General features: G+C 45.4%; 1 protein-coding gene across 6 annotated transcripts in view; it reads right to left on the bottom strand.

Annotated features, from left to right (window-relative positions):
• Positions 1–1219: 1219 nt before the first annotated feature.
• Positions 1220–19777, bottom strand: part of crebbpb (CREB binding lysine acetyltransferase b) — a 30222-nt gene continuing 11664 nt past the window's right edge. Inside the window, exons 4-31 of one of the 6 annotated variants that reach the window (XM_081711009.1) lie at positions 17528–17774; positions 16760–16873; positions 15579–15815; positions 15030–15129; positions 14697–14834; positions 14328–14445; positions 14043–14205; positions 13851–13913; positions 13510–13631; positions 13181–13369; positions 12254–12601; positions 11840–12013; positions 11515–11692; positions 11278–11396; positions 10938–11177; positions 9503–9591; positions 8347–8427; positions 7778–7834; positions 7582–7659; positions 7425–7492; positions 7171–7321; positions 6435–6581; positions 6204–6317; positions 5874–6039; positions 5531–5776; positions 5252–5413; positions 4880–5161; positions 1220–4501 (exon numbers count right to left, since the gene is read on the bottom strand). In XM_081711009.1, coding sequence (XP_081567135.1) covers positions 2171–4501; positions 4880–5161; positions 5252–5413; positions 5531–5776; positions 5874–6039; positions 6204–6317; positions 6435–6581; positions 7171–7321; positions 7425–7492; positions 7582–7659; positions 7778–7834; positions 8347–8427; positions 9503–9591; positions 10938–11177; positions 11278–11396; positions 11515–11692; positions 11840–12013; positions 12254–12601; positions 13181–13369; positions 13510–13631; positions 13851–13913; positions 14043–14205; positions 14328–14445; positions 14697–14834; positions 15030–15129; positions 15579–15815; positions 16760–16873; positions 17528–17774 — 6522 coding nt within the window. In that variant the 3' untranslated portion in view covers positions 1220–2170. The remainder of the gene's footprint in view (positions 4502–4879; positions 5162–5251; positions 5414–5530; positions 5777–5873; positions 6040–6203; positions 6318–6434; positions 6582–7170; positions 7322–7424; positions 7493–7581; positions 7660–7777; positions 7835–8346; positions 8428–9502; positions 9592–10937; positions 11178–11277; positions 11397–11514; positions 11693–11839; positions 12014–12253; positions 12602–13180; positions 13370–13509; positions 13632–13850; positions 13914–14042; positions 14206–14327; positions 14446–14696; positions 14835–15029; positions 15130–15578; positions 15816–16759; positions 16874–17527; positions 17775–19777) is intronic. The other 5 variants (XM_027009086.3, XM_081711010.1, XM_027009087.3 and 2 more) reach the window with 5 other exon arrangements.

Below are 19777 nucleotides of genomic sequence, written 5' to 3'. Positions count from 1 at the left end.
CGCCTTCACGTTGCACTGCGCCATGAAATTGCAACTTAAATGTAAGGTTTGTTTAAATCCTCGGATTCCAGCGAGAACGCAGGAGACGAAAGAGCGCACCAGAAAGCAGCAGTTCATGACGCCTTAATGGCTTACTTGGCCAGGAGCGTCACGGACAGCGCTGCAAGACTATAGACTGTGCAGTCTACACGTCCTCCATGAACAAGCACACATGTCGGCAAAGTGAGAGATTTGCTCCAGTTGATCACAAACCCATTACGAATTATATGCTGCGCAGGTAGTGTATATCTTGGGCTCTTGGGTTGGCTAAAAACGAAAACAAAACAAAAAAAGCCGCACACACTTAAATGCCCCACTGCGTACAGAAAATAGATGGCAGCAAGAGGGACAGAGCCAAAACACATTATGGAACATCAATTACAGAATTCACCTTCACCTTTCAATGAAAATTGATGCATTTCATTTGCTTGTAGAGAAATCTGACCAGCAAAGAATTTAAATATTATCCCTAGCAGGAAGAACACTGCAATTCAGATCATCATGCTACCCTGAGGGTTCCTGTGACAGGAACTTAATCTGAGTGATCTGGTCCCTTCCTAGGAGTGAGCTGGCTCGGCTCAGCAGCTGTTTTGTCGTGTCCAAGTTTGCCAGCATGGCTGGCAGTAAATTACATTTTAACAGGAATGGCTTTTCAACACAGAGAACATGTACAATATTTCTCTGCAACATGTCCTAAAGTTAATTGATTGGTTGTTGAATTAAATATCTGAATTGGGCAGGTACACTCCCTTGCCAACAATAGGATAGCACAGAAGCAGATGCTGATGTGTAATGTCCTCCGTTATCTGGCAGTCTAGTGGTATAAACACACATCTAGCTTTTTAATAGTAGCTCTTTAAAACTTTAAAACCCCAGGTGAGCACTACACTTATATATTCTATATACGTTACATCTAGTCAACTAGACCTGTCAGAACTATGAAAATAACCCCGCTTTGCTGAAGTGGTCATTTGGTACTCACAAAACCAGAATTATTAGTTATTAGTAATTATTAACATAGTTGCTGACAGTCTTCCCATGCTGAAGAGTTCCTAAAATTCTTCTCATTTTTTCTAACACCAAAAACAGAGGTTATGCCAACCTCAAGAATAAAGGATCTTTAAGCTATTAAAAACTTTGCAACTCATTACTGGAAGACTGATCAAACAGTACAACGCTGTCTGTTGCACACAGTTTATTTAACAATATGGTATAGAAGTACGAAATGAGTTCTTTTAACCAGTCTATACAATGATCTCAATCTTTTTTCCTTATATGTACAGTATCTCATCAACCTGCATGATTCATATTGAAGAATCATCCTTGCTCAATTCAAGTTTCGTGTAGGAAGAAACAAAGAGGAAAAGAAAGACAAAAAAAAGATTGACTGAAGAACTCTTTCTTTACACAAATCAGCAGTCAAACAGATGTCCTGGCCCTCATGAGAAAAGGGATAGGCTTGTCATTGACAGACATCAAAGGAGAAACAAAGCAACATTTTCTACACTTTGAGAGACACCTACAGCATCCAGGCCAATAAATTATGCATCTGGGCACCTTAAAAATAAGAGCAATTACCACATTTCGCTCATTTGTTTTGTAGACGAGCGCCTTTCTGTACAAATGAACACAGGTCTCCTATACAGTCTCCACAGCTTGATGAGAGAATGGTGCGTCTCCCAAAGGCATGTCCTTTTCCAACCTGGTGAATACATATCGGAGAGGAATGAGGGCTTATCACCCGAGCCCCACACTACTTATCTTACAGTCTCTGAACACAAAAAAGCATCTAAAATTTTCAAGCATACAAAATGAAAATCTTCAATAATAAATCATTTTTTGCCTCAAGAAATTTCCATTAAAAAGTCCATACCTGAAAAAAAATACAATAATTAAAAAAATGTAACAAATACCAGGACAGAGCTCTCTAATTCTGGCCTGAAGACAACACAGGAAAAAGAAAAGAAAGAAAAGAAAAAGAAAGTGATTCTGTGATCCACCCAGATACACACATAAGAAGGAAGAAATAGCAGTCCATTGGTTTTTATGTAAACCATTCACATCCTTTCTTTGAAATATCAGTACAAAGAACTGTGAAAACAAACGCCTCTTGACCAAGCATCTCTCACTGCTACAATCCTTCAACAAACTTTTCTAATGTGTCTCCTGTGGTGTCCCCCACCATACTCAAGTCATTGGTGAGCCCTCTGCGATTCGGCGTATTGAGCTGTGGGAGCATAGCGCTCTGCTCTGGCGTGCAAATGTGGGCCTGCTGTTCCATGGCGCCGGGCATGGGTGCGCCCAGCCCGGGGTGGGGCGAGCTGGAGTGCAGGGAGGCATGCTGAGGAGAAGGCTGGGGCTGCATGCGTGGGGATGGGCTGGAATGTGGGGGCTGCTGGGACGGAGGCCGGGGGGATTGCACCGGGGCGGGCGACCTCACCTGGTTCCCCAGCGGGTTGACCATAGACTGGCCAGGCAGGTGTGTGCCCTGCTGCTGTCCGGGGAGCATGTGCGGCTGGGGGCTCATGGAGGTGGCCTGTGGTGGTGGTGAGCCGATCTGCTGCTTTAGCATTTGCTGAGGGATCTGCTGTTGCTGCTGCTGCTGTTGCTGCTGGAGCATGCGTTGCTGGATCATGTTCTGTGTCGTGTCCATGCCCATGGCCGGTTGGCCCATCTGGGCCATGCCTGCCATCTGACCCATAGGCCCACTGGCGCTCTGCATCGCCAGCTGCTGCTGCATGCGGATCTGAGAGTAGCTGGCTGCGCCTTGGGGCTGGGGGAACCGCCCCTGCCCAGGGGGCATAGCTCCCTGTTGCTGTTGTTGCTGCTGCTGCTGCTGCTGCTGCTGCTGCTGCTGCAGACGCAAAAGCTGTCGGCGATAAAGCTGCTGGTTGCCATTGTGCGCGGCATTCATGAGCTGGCCCTGTGGGCCCATGGTGGCCATACCCTGTGCAGGAGCTTGCTGAGGTTGCTGGGGGGGCATAGCGGGCCTCGGGGCAGGGCCCGACTGCATGGCCATGTTCTGCATGGTCGGTTGGCCGGCGAGCATGGCCTGTGGACCGGGTTGGGCCTGGGCCTGCTGGGGCTGGCTGGCCTGGTACTTGGCTGTCCGCTGTTTGATGAAGGCGGCCATGAGGTGCGGGTTGGACTTGAGGATGTTGAGGACCTGCTGCTGTTGCTGCGGCGAGCTGGGTGACTTGAGCGTGCGGAGCAGTTCCTGCAGGGCCCCTGGTGGGATGTTGCTCGCCACGCCTCTTGGGGGCTGCTGCGAGCCCTGAGGAGGCACCTGCTGCTGCGGCATGACGCCCGGCATGGGCCTGGGCGCTTGCTGCTGCATCATGGCCCGCTGCATGAGCTGGGCCTGCTGAGGTGACTGTGTTACCTGAGGCTGCTGAGGGGCCAGAGAGGCCTGTTGGGCGGCCACCTGCTGCGGCGGAGGAGCCTGGGGGTTCTGCATGGGGCCCTGCATGCTGGCACCCCACGGGGGCGACTGCATGCCCTGCATGGGCTGAGGCCCCCGTGGCCCCATCACCGGCATGGGCACCATCATGCGCGGCTGGTTCATGGGCATGCCGTTCATGTTGAGCCGAAAGTCTGGCGGCTGCTGCTGCTGCTGTTGCTGCTGCTGCTGCTGCTGCTGCTGCTGCTTGGCCTTGGCTGCCATCTCTATCTGCCGAGCCACCTTGAGGGCGGCCAGAGAGGCTTGCTGCTGCGGTGGTGGTGGCTGGGCCGGCTGCTGTGTCCCCATGGGCAGGGGCGACTGCTGCTGATGTAGCGGGGAGGACTGCGGGCCCGGCTTGCCTTGCGAGCCCGGGGTGGGTGGCTGGCTGACACGGCCGCTTCCGGCGAAGGCCTGGGGCATGCTGGCCATGTTCTGGGGCTGCGGCTGGATCTGGCTGGGCATCGGCTGTGGGGTCTGCGGCGTGTTGGGCTGCTGCTGCTGGGGTGTTGGAGGCTGGGTGCTGGGCGTATCAGGGGCTCCTGAGTTGGGCGAGGGCTGAGGCATGGCCCGGCCCTGCATCAGTGCCATGCGTCGCCGCATCATCTGCGCCTGCTGCAGCCGCTGTTGCAGTTGCTGCTGGCGGAGCTTGTGCTTGATGTTGAGGCAGAAGGGTACGGGGCACTTGTTCTCGGGGCAGTGCTTGGCATGGTAGCAGCACAGTGCGATGAGCTGCTTGCACACAGGGCAGCCACCATTGGTCTTGCGCTTGCAGCCCTTGGTGTGCTGCACCACCCGCTTCATCTTCTGGCAGGATGGCAGAGAGCAGTTAGCATTGCGGCACTGGCAGGCATGCACCAGTGACTGGATGCAGCGCTGGATGCTCAGGCGCCGGCTCTCCTGCGGGCTCTTGGAGGCCTCACTGCTCTGGCTGTTGTTGTCATCGTCGAGGCCTAGACCCCACTTCACCATTGGATGCTCATGGCCCTTAGAGTTGTAGCAGTTAATGCATAGGTCAAAGTCCTGAAAAAAAAAAAAAAAAATTAAAAGTTGGGAATTTTCATGGTCTTAACATCAGCCACTGAACCTAGGAAATTTTCTAATGAATTCAGTCCTATTTCTATAGTTGTGGTTGTCATGTCTTCAAATATAAAGAGGAGCTGTGTGATTAAATAATATTAAAAAACAATAAATAAATGAATTTAAACAAAAGAAAAACGAAGTACGACTTTCCCTATGAACGTGATGCTGTGCAGCATCTTGAAAGGCCATAAAGAGAACATCCCTCCCTGCCCATCCAACCCCCCTACCCTGCCCTACTGCTGCCTCACACATGGAATTGGGCAGGCAAAGCTGCTGCATCCCAGCCATCGTGAGTTCCCTCAAACAGAGAACACTGACCTCACAGACGGTGCAGTGCCAGCGTGTCTCCACATGGTGCTTGCACTCGTTGCAGGTGTAGACGAAGCGGTCCTGGCCCTGGTTGTGGAGCTCCACCAGCATGCACATGCTGCTCCATTTGCAGCGGCGCAGCGAGCTGAACTCCCAGTGCTTGTCACGTGCCAGCGTCAGGAAGGCGTCACGCCCATCCATCAGGTCGCAGGTCAACAAGGGGTCAGGGTCCATGATGGGTGGTAAGGTGTTGATCACCGGGCCGGCGTGGAGGTGGATCACAAAGAAGACCTGGGGTTGAGAGACAGGGTTGTGAGTATATAAAATACAACAGAAAGGAAGCACAGAAATGGCACGGTAACATACTGTTGCAGGTCTAACCTCCTTGTGTTTCTCCATCGTTGCATACAGCTTCTGTGACAGGTCGTTTGCTACATTCGGCATCCCAGGTTTCTTCTTGTTAGCTCGACTCACACTGCTCTTGTTTTTGTTAGTCTTCTTGTTGTTCTTCTTTTTGGCATTCTTACTGTCAGCTTGGGCCCCCTATAGATGCAGGAATTTTAAGCAGAAAATTAACATTTAAAAAAATAAATAAATTTCTCTCTCTGTAGTTTGGTCAAAGCCCCGCTCTGCTTCCCGTGGCTACGTGTGCATTGGTACCTCCACTGTCTCTGAAGATGCGGTGCTTTCCTCTTTCTTCCGCTCCTCCTCCTCCTGCTCCAGCTCCTTGATGCTCTCCTCCAGCACGTTAGGCCAGAAGTCCCCCTCAAAGTACGGCAGCTCATAAGCGCTCATCAGCCGATCCTCTGTTGCCTGCTTGAAGATGTCCTGTAACAACGGGCACTTCTCAGTGTTTTGAAGTGTCTTCAGATGCCAAAGCACTAAACTGCACAACTGAACTATGAACTGAAGTAGGAAGATAGGAAACAGTCACCAGGACATGCTCTCAAGTCTTTTCTTTGCACTGCTGCATACTGATATTGTGGAAGTTCTGTTGACTCACCTTGTAGTCGTGAATGATTCTTTCTGCAAAGGCTTTGTCCAACATTTTGCGGTACCACTCCTGGAGTCTCTTGGGCTTGGGGATCTTCTGATCAGGAGGGTGACAGTGGAATATGTAATCATCTCCTTCACTTGGGGGGCAGGCCCAGATGTGACCCGTCACATATCTGCATATTGGAAAAATCACCACAGTTAGCTCTGCCGTTCTTGTAATAAATATTAAAAAACATTTCTTTCAATGAGTTGTAATGAGGACACTACTGTTTAGTCAGATGGAGACAACACATCAATATATATTCTGCTTCCAATTTGAAAGGAGTACAAATCTTACCCAAGTTTCTTGACATACTCCAGATACCCGATCAGGATTTCATGGTAGACAGCAGTTCTGAGCATCCTAGGCTTGAAGAAGTGAATACTGTCGAGATATGATATGTATACCCGCCTGGAAAAAAACAGCAAAGCCCAGAGGCAGAAAGATTAGCATTTTATATTTCTTCGTGTACAACAGAAAAAGAAAATGGTTCATTAAGTGGCAGGACTATTATTTGAGTGTGATTACCTGGTGTTGGGGAAGGGGCACTCAGAGCCATACTCTTGGACATGCATGCCAAAGAAACACACATCCACTCCATCTATCTCTTCAAATGCAAAAAGTGCTTTGGTTCGGTATGGAAAACTGTCTGGCATCTCCCTCGAGTCAACAAACCTTCAGAGAAAATATCAAATTACTGCATTTTACTTTAAAAGGGGTTAGAAAAATAAGAGCATCTGTGCCCATTCACTTCCTGGTCACTTGTGTTGCTCAGTTGGTCAGCTGGTATGACTTCTAAAATGGTACCATTTCAAATGGTAAAACAAATTAACTGGTATCTAGCAAAATCTCTGATTAACCCAAAGTGCCTTTTAACACTACTATAGTTAGATGGCATCAATACCATTTTACAGGATTTCAGCAGTCACTGGCTGGTTAACACCAAAGGGGAGTTCACTCATACTGAAATCTGCAAGCTTCAAAAGCCAAGTGGCAATCTCTGCATTGTGTTGTGCTCCAAGACGACTTGGATGTGTGACGCAAATTTGTGATGCACTAAGTGTTTATTAAATTTTGTATTTTACATTTTCCCCCACATATGATTTTTATTTTTTTTTAACATACATTTGTAACAGGTTAGACCCGTTACAAATGAACAAAAGTTAGGAGGATCAATTATGTAGCAATGAATGAAATCTGACAATGAAAGAGGCAAAAGGACATGTCAATATTCATCTTAGTGGGTCAGTTATTTATCAGTTACCTAGATTTCATCCCAGGTTTGACTTCAACCGTCTTGTCAGAGCTGGCCACAACCCGCACAAAGACCTCACCAGCCTCAGGGTGGTTCTGCCTCTTCAAGTATTTATTCACACGGTCCTCTATATACGTGCCAAGCCTTGTAGTCTGTAATCCTAGAAGAGTGAAAGCAAATGCTCAAACACACAGATTAATCAAACTATCCCTATATGCATTTCTGTCTACATAAAATGAGGAAGTAACCTTTAAACCTCGTACTTTTAGCAGAAAACTTGTTCTCCTTTCTTGCTTTCCCCGACTTCTTAAGACAATTGTCACAGACAAACCTGTTAAAGGACCGTTAGAAAAACAAAAGCTGATCAGCACAAACTCTGCATGACAGATCGTTCTGGCAGAGCCAGGCATAGGCACTCACCCTGACGGCCAGATGACATCATAGTGCAGCACACAGATCTGATGCATCTTACGCCCGCAGTCTTTACATTCAACAAACCTGTTTGAAACAAAAACAAGCATTTCAACAAACAGCATAATTCTAAATAAAAGTGTTCTAAAATGCACAGGAGACACCACTACTTAAGAGCTGGTGTTTGTCTGGTAGTTTTACTTACGGCTCCGGGTCCAACATGTCATTTTTCTTTTTCTCAAACTGTTCCTTTGAAATCATACTGTGTAGAGAGAATAATTTGCAATTAATAATCAGTGACCACAAGCTTGCACAATAGGTTGCAACAGGAGATGTCAAGAGTTTAATCAAGTCTTCATGTAAAAGATTCGAGAAGTCAGCATAAATGCTGTTTATTTTATACAGGTTCATATGAGTAAACCATCCACACTTATTAAAGGTCTAAAGTAATTAAAATTCCACTAGCACCAAATGGCTTAATTACATAAATTTCTTTACATCACTGATTAAAAAATAAACCACAATAGTACAGCAAAATCTATGTGTATGTAGATATACAATAAACAGCTGAATGGATGGATGAATTTTCATACTTTCTCCAAAGATTTCGTTCACTGACTTATTCTGAATAAGAGAAGGAATGTGTCATTTTGAATTGACACCCCGCCCATAAAGCCCCCAACCCCACCCCTCCAGGCTCAGCGCTGCTTCTCCTCTAACTCAGAAGCCTTGCTAGCGCACATGCCAGCATGCTCTATAAGGGATCCCACTTACGTCTGTGGCTGTGCAGGGTCATCCCCAAGGGTGACGCTGTCACCCTGGATCTCGTTGAAGCACTTCTCACAAAAGTGATACCTGTTGGCAAGAAGGCCATATTGGGGTGAACTGGACCCAGTACACAACAGCAAAGGCACATGGACAGCAGCACAGCACAAGAGTGCAGACCATGTGGGCCGGTAGTGAGATGAGACAGACCAGACAGGCCAAGGCAAAGCAGGTTAGCATTCACACTAGGATCACAAAGACTTGCTGTTTAATACTAATAGCCACAGATAAGGAATGGTATAAATATTCTGCACATGCACTAAAGAGAAATGAACCTTTCTATTTCAATTGCAATGAACAATACACAAACAATAAATTTTACTAATAAATCATTCAATAAACAAATGGTGAAGACAATTGGTAATAAGAGAATACAGGGGGCATAACGTGTCAAGGACTAACTTCTCTAAAAGCTACACAATCAGACTTTGGATTCTGGATTGCATGAAACACTGAAAGATCTGCTTTTCCACTTGTTCATTTTAATCTAAACCAGTAGTCCAGGTTCTGATCTCATGAAATCTGGAAAAACTGGACCCTAGTGTTACTGAATATAGTTTGAATGATGAAAAAGGGATGCATAAGCATTCACAGATGTTGCTGGACCCTAAAGCGAAATCTGAAATAATGGTTTTGTATTTGCACCAATAACTTAACATCATATTTAAAACTCAAGATTTATTATTATATTCCATAAATCACAAGGTAAATGTGATTTACATTTGTTTACAAGCAGGTTGCATAACATTGCAGATTCATTAAAATTTATTTAATTTGATTTTGTTATTTAAGTCACTTGTTTACTGCTATAAAGACTGAATGAAGCAAGATATTTTGTGGAGTATCCTACTGTATAAGCTATTTTAAGATGAGTACATTTTTGGTGCGATAATTGCATCTTTTGAACAGCAGGGGGAGCAAACGAGAAATGCAGGCAACATTAGGCAATGTGGAATATCTTGAGCTCCATTTTGAACTGAAACTTGAACAATCATAAGCAGAGAACTCCATCCTAGAGAACTCCAGTATGAGATAACACTGTTTTCTTGGCGCACCACTGTCCATCACCCCTCCTTCATTCTTATAAGAGTCAGCATGCAGATACCTGTTCTGGTAGCTGTAATATGTGCCGTCTCTGGAGATGGTGCATAGCTGCTTGCCATAGCAGCACAGAGTCTGAGGTGAGAACTCATACTGTGGAGAGGCAGAGGAACAATGTCAAGCGAACAGTATACAAACTCATCTGGTCTTTAGGTCCTCAGATTGAAGAGGCTTACATTCACATTCAATCAAAATATATACAGCACATTGTAGATTAAATGTACTGAAACAGACAACTTTGGTTGATTGCTATAGACATCAACCAGACACTTGGCTCATTCCCTGGTGACACTAACATTATACCAAATGACATTCACATTACAGTGCTTTGGGCTTCTTAGTTTAGTTGCATGGGTGATCCACAGGAGTCTACCATTGCTAACGTGGCACCATTCATGTCACATAGCAAACCTATGTTTGTACGACCCGCAGGCGAGCCTAGAATGCTGGAATCCCTTTCTCTCACTGCTAACAGTGGACCAAGAGTGAAAGCCGTGGAAAATGTGTGCAGGTGTTTTTACAGACATAGCAACTGCAAACGCTGTGCGAGGTGTGTCATGTGAACTACTGTTCACCTTTAAGATGCACCCAATATCGAATGTATGATCTGAAGGCAAAGACTACTTTAGTTGAAGCGTGTCTTTCATACAATTAATGTCAATTAGGAAAACGCTCCTGGTGCACACAGGACCATGCAGAATCAGGACAGCCTCTTGAGTGTTGGGTGAAAAGATAGATTTGTGTTTTCTGCCAGGAGCTCTAGTCATTTTCTACATCTATGGAGGAGAACATTGTGGCCCTGCATTAATCAACAGTATGGAAGCGCAGGTCACTGCCCATTACAATAGCTTTACTGGGCTACATGTACAGGCAAATGATACTGTTCTTCTGCTTGTAATTATAGCTGGAGAAACCCAAGGAAAATCATTGATTGCTTCTATCACCTCCACGGTTCTGCAGTGACACACAGCCTTGCTGAGACACAGTTTTTGTTGCACTATTTAATGTCCTCTTTTATTTTGCTGTGATGTATGAAGCCTTTCTTGAGACCTAGTTTATTCAGTCCTTTCATCTGATTTTTATTTCACCCATGAGGCAGTGTGTGGATCACTGCCTAATGTGCAATATAGTGAAAAGCAGCACACATCTACATTTTGCAAAATGGTGCTCGATTAGACATTGGTTGGCTGCAAAGTGTTGACTTTTAAGGCATTTGGTTGAATGCAAAAAAGAAAGATGCTTCAAACTTTATCTGGCAGTTCAACTGGTTGACATGCACATCACCATAATGTGCATGTGGTCACATGCACATCACCATAATGTCTACCAGTGGAACTGAAGTCACAGTCCCCTTCTTGCATACAATTTTGACATTTTTTCCAGGATGGGGCTACTATATAACTGGTAAAACTTAGAGCTGTGTGGACTACTGTTCTCACCTTTCTCCCACAGCAATAGCCCAGACCCTGCATGACTGGGTCAATCTCCTGCTCAAACACCTCAGCCAGTTTGGAACAATATTTGTAGACCCTTGAAGTCTTGCGGTTGTAGAGCCAAGCATTGTTGAACATCAGCCAGATGTCGTCTACATACTGCCACGGCTCCTGGTACTGCCCCGTGTCCAGCTTTCGCTTGATGGTTGACAAGTCAATGGGATTCTTTACAATATCAAAGTAGTCCTAACAAATGATACATAACAGAAGAACACAATTAACTACTTCCTTGCATCATCCGGTAACTCTCTAAAATGCAATACTCTGGAAGATTAGAGTGGTGTACCGGAATGCCCAGAAGCATGGGGTCCACGGGCTGGCGGAAGGGCAGTGACTCCGGATCCTGCCTATACAGAGCCTCCAACGTGGGCATCAGGGCCTGTCTCAGCTCTTCAGGCTTAAAGACTGAGAAAAGATCAAAGATCATCATGGAAGGGCTTCAGTCTTTCAGAACAGATTAAGGAACACAGCTTGGCAAGACCTGCAGAACAAACAAAAACTATCTTAAAACAAAAGTCTTTACTTTTCTTGCGTGTCTGGGCAGACTGAGTGGATGAAGTACTGGAGGGCTCTGTGTCCTCCTCTTCTTTGGCCTCTGCCTTTATCTCTGGTTTCTTCTCCTCTGTCTCCATTGGCTCCTGCTTAGGCTCTGAACTCTCTGGCTCCTCCTTCTTCACAGGTAAAGGCTTGACATCATCATCCTGAAACAGGATCAACAAAGTTCGCTCTGCTAAAGGCGAAAAAACCATCACATGCAACACATGCATTCAATCTACAGCATGCTCCATTTGTCAGGTGCTGAGAAGTCAGCTATGAAATGGCCTCTGAAAAGTACACAGGAGTCCCACCTCCGTCTTGAACTCGGGTCGTTTCTTGCCAGTCTCAAAGTCCTGCTCGTCTTCTCCTGACTCCGCTTTGTTCTCAGCGGGGGGGAAATCTGGCAATGTCTGTTGGGAGTGGCTCTCGGCCACCGACGCAGGTGTGGGGACCCGATTATCCACGCTACCTGCTGCCTGAGAGAGCTGTGGAGTTTCAATTTCAAAAAATGACAACCAAATGAAAACCAAAAAAAAGAAAAAATGAAGAGCATACATTGCCCCCCCCCATTTCCAAAATCTCATCTGATGGGTGGAAAATTTAAAGCAAGGGCATACTGTTGGCAGAGCAGGGTTTGAGCTCCTTGTGCTACTACTACAGAGCTAAAAGCCGTGATCTGCGCAGTGACATTATTGCACTATGCCAAGGCCCTGGATGTGCCTTACCGGAGTGGTGGGGTGCTGCGCTTGCTCAGAGGCTGGTTGCTGCATCTGCATGGGGGGCTCAGGCTGGGACTGCAGGGGTGTGAGCGGCTGGGAGGGGGCAGGAGAGGAGCCCAGAGCGGACGGGGGGCGAGGGAGGCCACTGGGGATGTGTGTGGGGGTGGCCTGGCCCCCAGTGGAGGCGGGTGTGGATGGCTGAGCCTGGTGCTGCTGCAGGTTGGGGGCTACTTGGGAGGAAGTGGGAGGTGGAGGAGTGGCACGCAGGGCAGCCTGGCCCGCTGGGCCACAGGGCAGCTGGGGAGCCAGGGAGCCCAGAGCATTCAGGGAGAGGTTAGAGTTCGACTGCTGAGGCTGCAGAGGAGACACACAGGGCACACTGGCCGAGTGAGTGGATATGCACTCACACACATGCACACCTGACATCATGCAAGACTTCACATGTTATTGCTTATGAATATAAGATGATAAACCTAAAACAATGGCTGGTGAATTGTTTGAGCAGTGATGTTCTGGGTTGTAGAGAAGGTAGCCAAATACCAAACATTAAAACAGCAAATACTAAAATAGACAATATATCTTCTTGTATATACTGACAATATTTTACTATATTGTTTCTTACAAAAGCTTCACCTACAATTCAACTGTATAGCAGAATTTATTGTTAAGATATATTTTCAAAACTAAAATATTTTGGATAATCAACATACAGCAGTCTAAAATAATAACATACCAAAGTAAATCTGCCCAGTGTATTCTACTCAATAAAATGTAGTCTAACATTTTGTCCAACACCTGTGCGCACATCACTCCATCCCAAGCAGTACTCATTCTTGTCCAACATCCCCCACAGCATTGTGTCCAAAAGGTAAAGTGCATTCAAGGGCTATAATTGGGGAAATTTACTCACACATAAAGCATGTTTGCTCTCACCTGTGTACCAGCGGCCTGTCCTGCCTGCTGGGCCAGGGTCACATTCACATTCATGCCCGCTGCAGAAGCTGAGAACTGTGTCTGGTTCATAAACTGGTTCTGGTTGGATGTCTGGCCCACCATGTTGTTTGCATGGGCTCCCATCATGCTTTGGCCTTGCAGCATCCTTGAAGGAGACATACCCATCTGCTAAACAATGAAAAGAAAAAATAAACAAAAGTGATCAAGTTGTCAGTGTCAACTGAAAAATTCATGTTGTACTTTTCTTGTAGAACCGGGGGGGATGAGGAGATATGGTAATAGACGCTGAAATGTAGAGAGGTGTTCACCGCAGGAACAGATGCCATGTTCATTTGAGCTGGGTGGTTCATTGGGGAAGCTGCACGGGATCCGACCGGCGACTGAGACATCTGCACGTTCTGCATTGCCATGGGATTAAACTGATTTAACCCTGGAGAGCAAACAAAAACAAAGGTATGACCTCTACCTCACATACGTTATCAAAAACACTAATGTGCAAACCGATAATAACATACAAAATTAAGCTATAGAACAACCGATTGCTATTATACTGGTGAGAAGGATGAGAATATACACACCGCAATGCATTGTAGTATATTAAAAAGGATTAGAAGAGTGACGCATGTTGAAGATGGAAACAGAGACCAACCTTGAGGAACCTGCATACGGCCCATCATTTGGTTTGGCACACTGGACATAGGCACAGGTCCATCTGAGGGGAGAGAGCCAAAGGACATAAGACAAAAATACCTTAACTTTAGGCACAGCATTATCAAAAGTATTACACCTCCACAATTAAAACGCAATGGGCAAGACTGAATGGGGTGAGGCCCACACTCACTTGGTGGCCGAATGGTTTGTGTGGGTCCCATGGCATTAGGCTGGGGAAGACCAGGCTGCTGCACCCCCATGGGAGGCTGTTTCTGTAGTCTGGATTTCCTCTTCTCTTCCAGTTCCTTCTGAATCTTATAGATCTTCTCAGCTAGTAAGTGGTAATACTCATCCTTTAAAAAAAGAACCACAACCCACATATTAATGTTAAGATTTTGCATGACTAACCCAAGAGATGCGCACTGTGTACTTGGCATGTTTATTTAGTACAAAGAGGTCAACAGAAGCAGCATACCCTGCTGTTGGCAGACTCATACATGTCACCCTCCACCTTCCGGGCATACGCCACCAAGTTCTCCATTCGTCTGTCCTTCAGTGCTGCAGGGTCTGGAGTGGGGAATATGGCTTGAACTCTGTGGGAGATAGAGAATTTTAAATTAAGCTAGCCATACAGATACATTAACCACAATTGACAGCACGTCATACAGGTACTATAACCATAGCAGCAAAATAGGCATGTAGCTACTTTAAAAGTAGTGGTTAGGTAGCCATGCAGCACAGTAGCAAGCCAAGCATACAGGTACATTATCCAGTGGTCACACAGGTACATTAACTATAGAGCGTAGCTGGCCACACAGGTACATGAACTCGCCGATGCCCTCACAGTTTGTGCACGAGGTGGTTGCGCAGGTCCTGAGTGACGTGCTCATGCCAAGCCTTCTTCATGCCAGGCATAGAGGGCGCCGTTGCTGATGGCAGGTTCCCCATGCCTCCCACGGTGGAGCCGTCTGACATCAGCTGGCTGTAAGGGATCCATTAAACGTTGAAATTACACACCACAAGTCAGCAAATGTTTATGACGCCGAACCATTTATTTTCTAAATGCAAGGTTTTAGTGTCAGCTTGGTTTGCATGTCTGCTCTTTGTGTTAGATATTTTCTAATCAGGCTGTGGTATGTGAGGTTCGAGGTGACAAGTGGAAAAGGGACAGACTCACTTGTTGAGGGATGAGGGGAGGGATGAGTCAGTGTGGAGACTCGTCTGATCGCCAGTGGGTACGCCCATACCGTTCCCCCCCATGCTCATCTGGTTAGTGCCTGAAGGGCCAGCAGAGACCAGATATATAGGCATGAACACACACAGACACTAAACGCGAGGAACATTTAGCATGGAATTCTGGTGATTTGTTTAAAAAGGCTAACTGACACAATCTAATATGAAACTGAATGGATGGAAATAGGCCAATCCGTTTGCTAAAAGCAGTTAAATGCCATAGTTAAACATGCCACATACATTTTGGGTGTGAAGTGTTCTGTGCGTTTTATGTGGTATTTTGCCAGCTACATAAAACAATCTATTTTTCTTCTACGAGGTTTTATATCTCATCATTTTTAGATCTATGATAAAGAACACGTAGCACTTAACCATCAAACTGTAAAAATCTGCCTGTGGCATTCAATAGAAGGAGGGGTGGTAAAAAACAATCCATTTTAGAATTCATATATTTAGAGCAATTACATTTAGGTGTTTAATGCAAAATTCATACCTAGCGTGTTCATGGACCTCAGCTGTTGCTGCTGCTGGGTCTGTGGAGCCGGCTGGCCCAAGACCTGTGTCTGCGGTGCAGACTGGTTCACGTAGGGGAGGCCCAGGGCCGCATACGCTCTCTGCATAGAGCTGGGGTCTATGTGGGTGGCGCTGTTGAGGTTGGGTGCGGTAGGCTGGCTGGCACCCACTGCCCCCATGGGTGCTTGCATGCCAGTGCTGGGGGAACTCAGCATAGCTAAAGAACCCCAACACACACACACACACACACACACAAAAAAGGCAACAAAATATGAGGATGAAGGCTGAAAGATGAAATTTTGATTCAGCTGTATTTTCCCAATTAACTGTAAAGGGGGGGGGATAATTCTGTTAAAATCAATATTATATTTGTAATGCAGCAAACTGCCCGGGTATATCACATGTAAGCTTAGCGGCACAATGTGGAACTGCAGATGGCCTGAAACGCGTGCTTCTGTTGCTGCTACTGGGGATTTAAACAATTCAGTGATCATCTGTCCAATCAGAGACCAGGACCTTTGTCTGCCCTGCCCCTCTGTCAGCTGAGGCGCAGGGGCCCTTCCCCACCGTGTCAGATTACAGGCCTACTGCCTGATGGAATCTGCTGCGCTGCTCACGCATTTGTCACCAACCAGCCTGCAGGTGGCACCAAGCAGAACAAAACATAGAACATCTTCCCCTAAGCGCAGGTCGGGCCCAGCCAATATGAGCTGCCATCACAAATATGTAGCAAGCTACATTACTTTGTGGTGTGTTCTGCAGCACTAGTTTAGGTCCATCTTGTCTGAGCAGAAGTGTAAATGTACGTATAATGCTAGACAGTTAAAAGCATAAATAAACCAGATGCTAAATTCAAAAGAAAAAAAATGCTCCCTAAAGCCAGGCATTTCCAAAAAAAGGATTACTATGCCATAAAAGTATTTATTGCAAAGTTGGTGTTTTTCAAACCTTATAAAAGTAGTTAATAATACCATGATACAGACTTTCTGTGCTTGGTTCAACAGTATCATTTCAGGTGGACATCTCTAAACCTGTGAATTAGGTAAATGGAGGTTTTAAAACATTTTTTAGCTTTACTTAGCTCACGTAATAGATGTTTTCTCCCTTTTTGCAAAATCATCTGTAACAAACATGATATTGGCTGCTAAAAAGGGGACTTACGCTGTTGGTTTCTCTTATCACTGGCAGTCTTCAGGGGAAGGCAGACAGGGCAGTCGTGCCGAGTGCAGTTCTTCCAGTGGGAAATAATCTGTCTAGAGGACGCACAATGCGCCACTGAAAGAAACAGTCAGAGAGACACATAGTAAGAAAGGAAGCAAGGGAGGGAGGTAAGGAAGCAGAGGAGACTAAACCAACTATGTTGCAAGTGAGTGTCATTGATCAAAGACATCATCTTGTAACACACTGGGATTTAACTAAACTAACCTAAGTCTAAAACTTTAAATACATCTAACCTTTTAAATATCTACAGACTGGGATTACTAATAGGCCTATATTTAGGCTATAGAATGAGATTCAATGTAAACTCATTTCAATTTAAAATCTACAGAAGAACATTGGATAATCCAAACAAAAGCTAAGCAAAGTAACTATCAGACATGGGATAAGCAAAGCATAAGGGAAAGGGTTCCTGGCAGTGGTGCAGCAGTAAGCTCCAAAGCAAAGTGAACAGCCATAGACACCAAGACAGATACACCATTAGAGACCGGTACCCACTCCATGTTCACACAGGGTCCAGAGCTCAGATAAACTCTAAAACAAAAGAGTGATTTATGAAAACAAATGTCTTCATTCAAGCAGGGCCACCAACAGAGATGTGCAGCAAAAAAACAAAAAAGGAAGCAATATGGGCTTTGTTAAAAATCACTGACATGCGGCAAAAAATGTTTTTCTGTGATTGCAGAGCAGCACGTTTACGTGTACTCTCACCTTGGCAGGACTTGCCAGCCTGGCAGTGAGTCATGTGATTGAGGACATTCTTCATGGTGCGGCAGTGGGGAAGGGCGCAGGGGCGCACCTCGCCGTTGGCCTGCTCGCGCCGCTGGCACTTGTGGGCGTGGAGCAGCAGGACCAGCTGCTGCTGGATCAGCTTGCGCTTCTCTGGGTCAGCCGTCGGACCAGCGACGGGCGTGCCCTGGCCGGGGAGCATGCCCACAGAGGGCACCTGCTGATGGAGCTGGAAAAAAATAGAGGAGATGGGAAGGTTCATCAGATGGATGATGGAGGTACGAACATACATTAGGGTTGTGCAATGTCTACCTAAATGGCATATGAAGATTTCTACAGGAAAACATTGCAATGGATGATGACGGAGGTGGGTTATCGGTAGTCTTACAAAAGTACTATAGAAAAGGTGGATTGTGGCATCATGGTGCTGGTTCAACTTCGTGGCGAATGTCAGCCATCAATTACAGAATCATCTAATGGCACAACCCTAACCTACATGAGGGATAAAATGGAATGCCATTTGGACCATAAAGAGCTTTGTGTTCCAAGTGACCCTGAGCCACAAAAAGGAAAATGATCAAGACTGGCTGTAAAAGACAATGATCACGGTCATTAATATGCCTAAATCAGATAGACGTTTACATGTCAGAGGCAGCAAAGAGGATTAACTTGACTAACAGCATTGAACTGGTATGGTTTAATGCACTGAAATGGCTCCTCCTCAAGAGATTAGCGCTACCACGTACTTCTCTAGTGGCAGACATTGCTCCATTCCTTTTTTGCAGAGCCATCTAGTGACTTTAGTCAGAACTATAGGATTATCCTCTAACAACATAAGTATATGCTTCAATGAAGGAATATTTTTCAAACCACAGGACTTTAGCAAGCACTCACTAAAAAGAACCACCTAGGTTTCCACTCGAACAGATTTCTTTTTTAATTGATTACAATAATTATCCAAATTCTGCCTTAATAAACTCATGTGTACAAAACAATATTCCTGGATTGCATTACCATTATCTTTTACCCAAACAGAAACTAAAAGGCACACTTCTAGAAGAGTTTTCCTGCCCCTGAACTAGAATGCCTGTATACAACACAATTTACACTTGTCAGTTAACAAGCTTTTCATGAGCTAATAAAATGTGGAAATGGGAAAAGATTGAACTGTGCTACAGCACATCATGCAAAGGAGAAGTACAGCAGCACTAAAGAGGGAGAGTCTTCTGCCTAATACCATTTCCTATTTTTACCACATCCCTTGTTTTCGAGTGTCCCCTTGTCCGTTGTTACAGTTACAGGACAGAGTGGTTGAAATCTTCCCCTATGAAATGGGACAACCCTTCAAGAACCCAATAGGTCATCAGTAGTAGTAAATGGCAATATGCAGTCCTCAGATGTGGTAATCTTGCATGAGTTGTAGGCATCCTTTTGTGGTTGTCTGCATTTGTTGTTCACAACTTGAATTTCATGCAATCGGTCACGAAACAAAACAACAAAAAAAACAAACACCACCACCGTTTTATTACCAGGCTACTAGCAGTGCTCTATGAAAAGGACCATAACACATTGTGCTTTTTTGTTTTAATATAATTTCAATGGTTATAATTTTTATACATTAAGATGAGATTTAGGCTACACATGTGGGTTGCTTGCACAGCCGTCTTGCCAGAGATTTGCAAGTCATTCTCAAAAATTACTCGTAACACTCCATTTGGACTGTGCCTCTGAATCCTTCTGTTTGGAGGGTCATGTAGCCCTAACACTTCACCCAAGCTTTCTATCTCAATAACAATTAGGACACCATACACATAGGCATGAATGTGCAAAATGCAGAGGTACGGATAAGTGGTAGGGGCAATGGAAAAATGGAACTGGACCTTCGTCTGTCATGCCTTGCACCAAGATGTTTTTTCTAGTCTAGCACTGGAACACTTCACTTGCCTTGCTGTAAGCATCAAAGCTGCCAGGGTTTCTATTTTCAAGTGATTTCCATTATATATGAACACATTCTTTCCTCTTTGAACAAATGTGCTAAATTCTTTGAATTTTCATGACTGGAATGCACAGCTTCTCAATTTCCTGTATAAAACCTTCTGGATGTTCTTAATGTTTCACTGTTCTGTTGGCTTGTACAGGATTGGAGCTAGCTACTTATGCTCTCCCCTACATCGAAATCCATTAATGCAACAAAGAGGAGCCAAGTACTCATCTGTTTGCTGGTAGCCTTTA

The sequence above is a fragment of the Electrophorus electricus genome, chromosome 3 (genome assembly GCF_041902795.1).
Source record: "Electrophorus electricus isolate QZ-2024a chromosome 3, ASM4190279v1, whole genome shotgun sequence".
Classification (NCBI taxonomy): domain Eukaryota; kingdom Metazoa; phylum Chordata; class Actinopteri; order Gymnotiformes; family Gymnotidae; genus Electrophorus; species Electrophorus electricus.
This window is presented reverse-complemented; position numbering and strand designations above follow the sequence as displayed.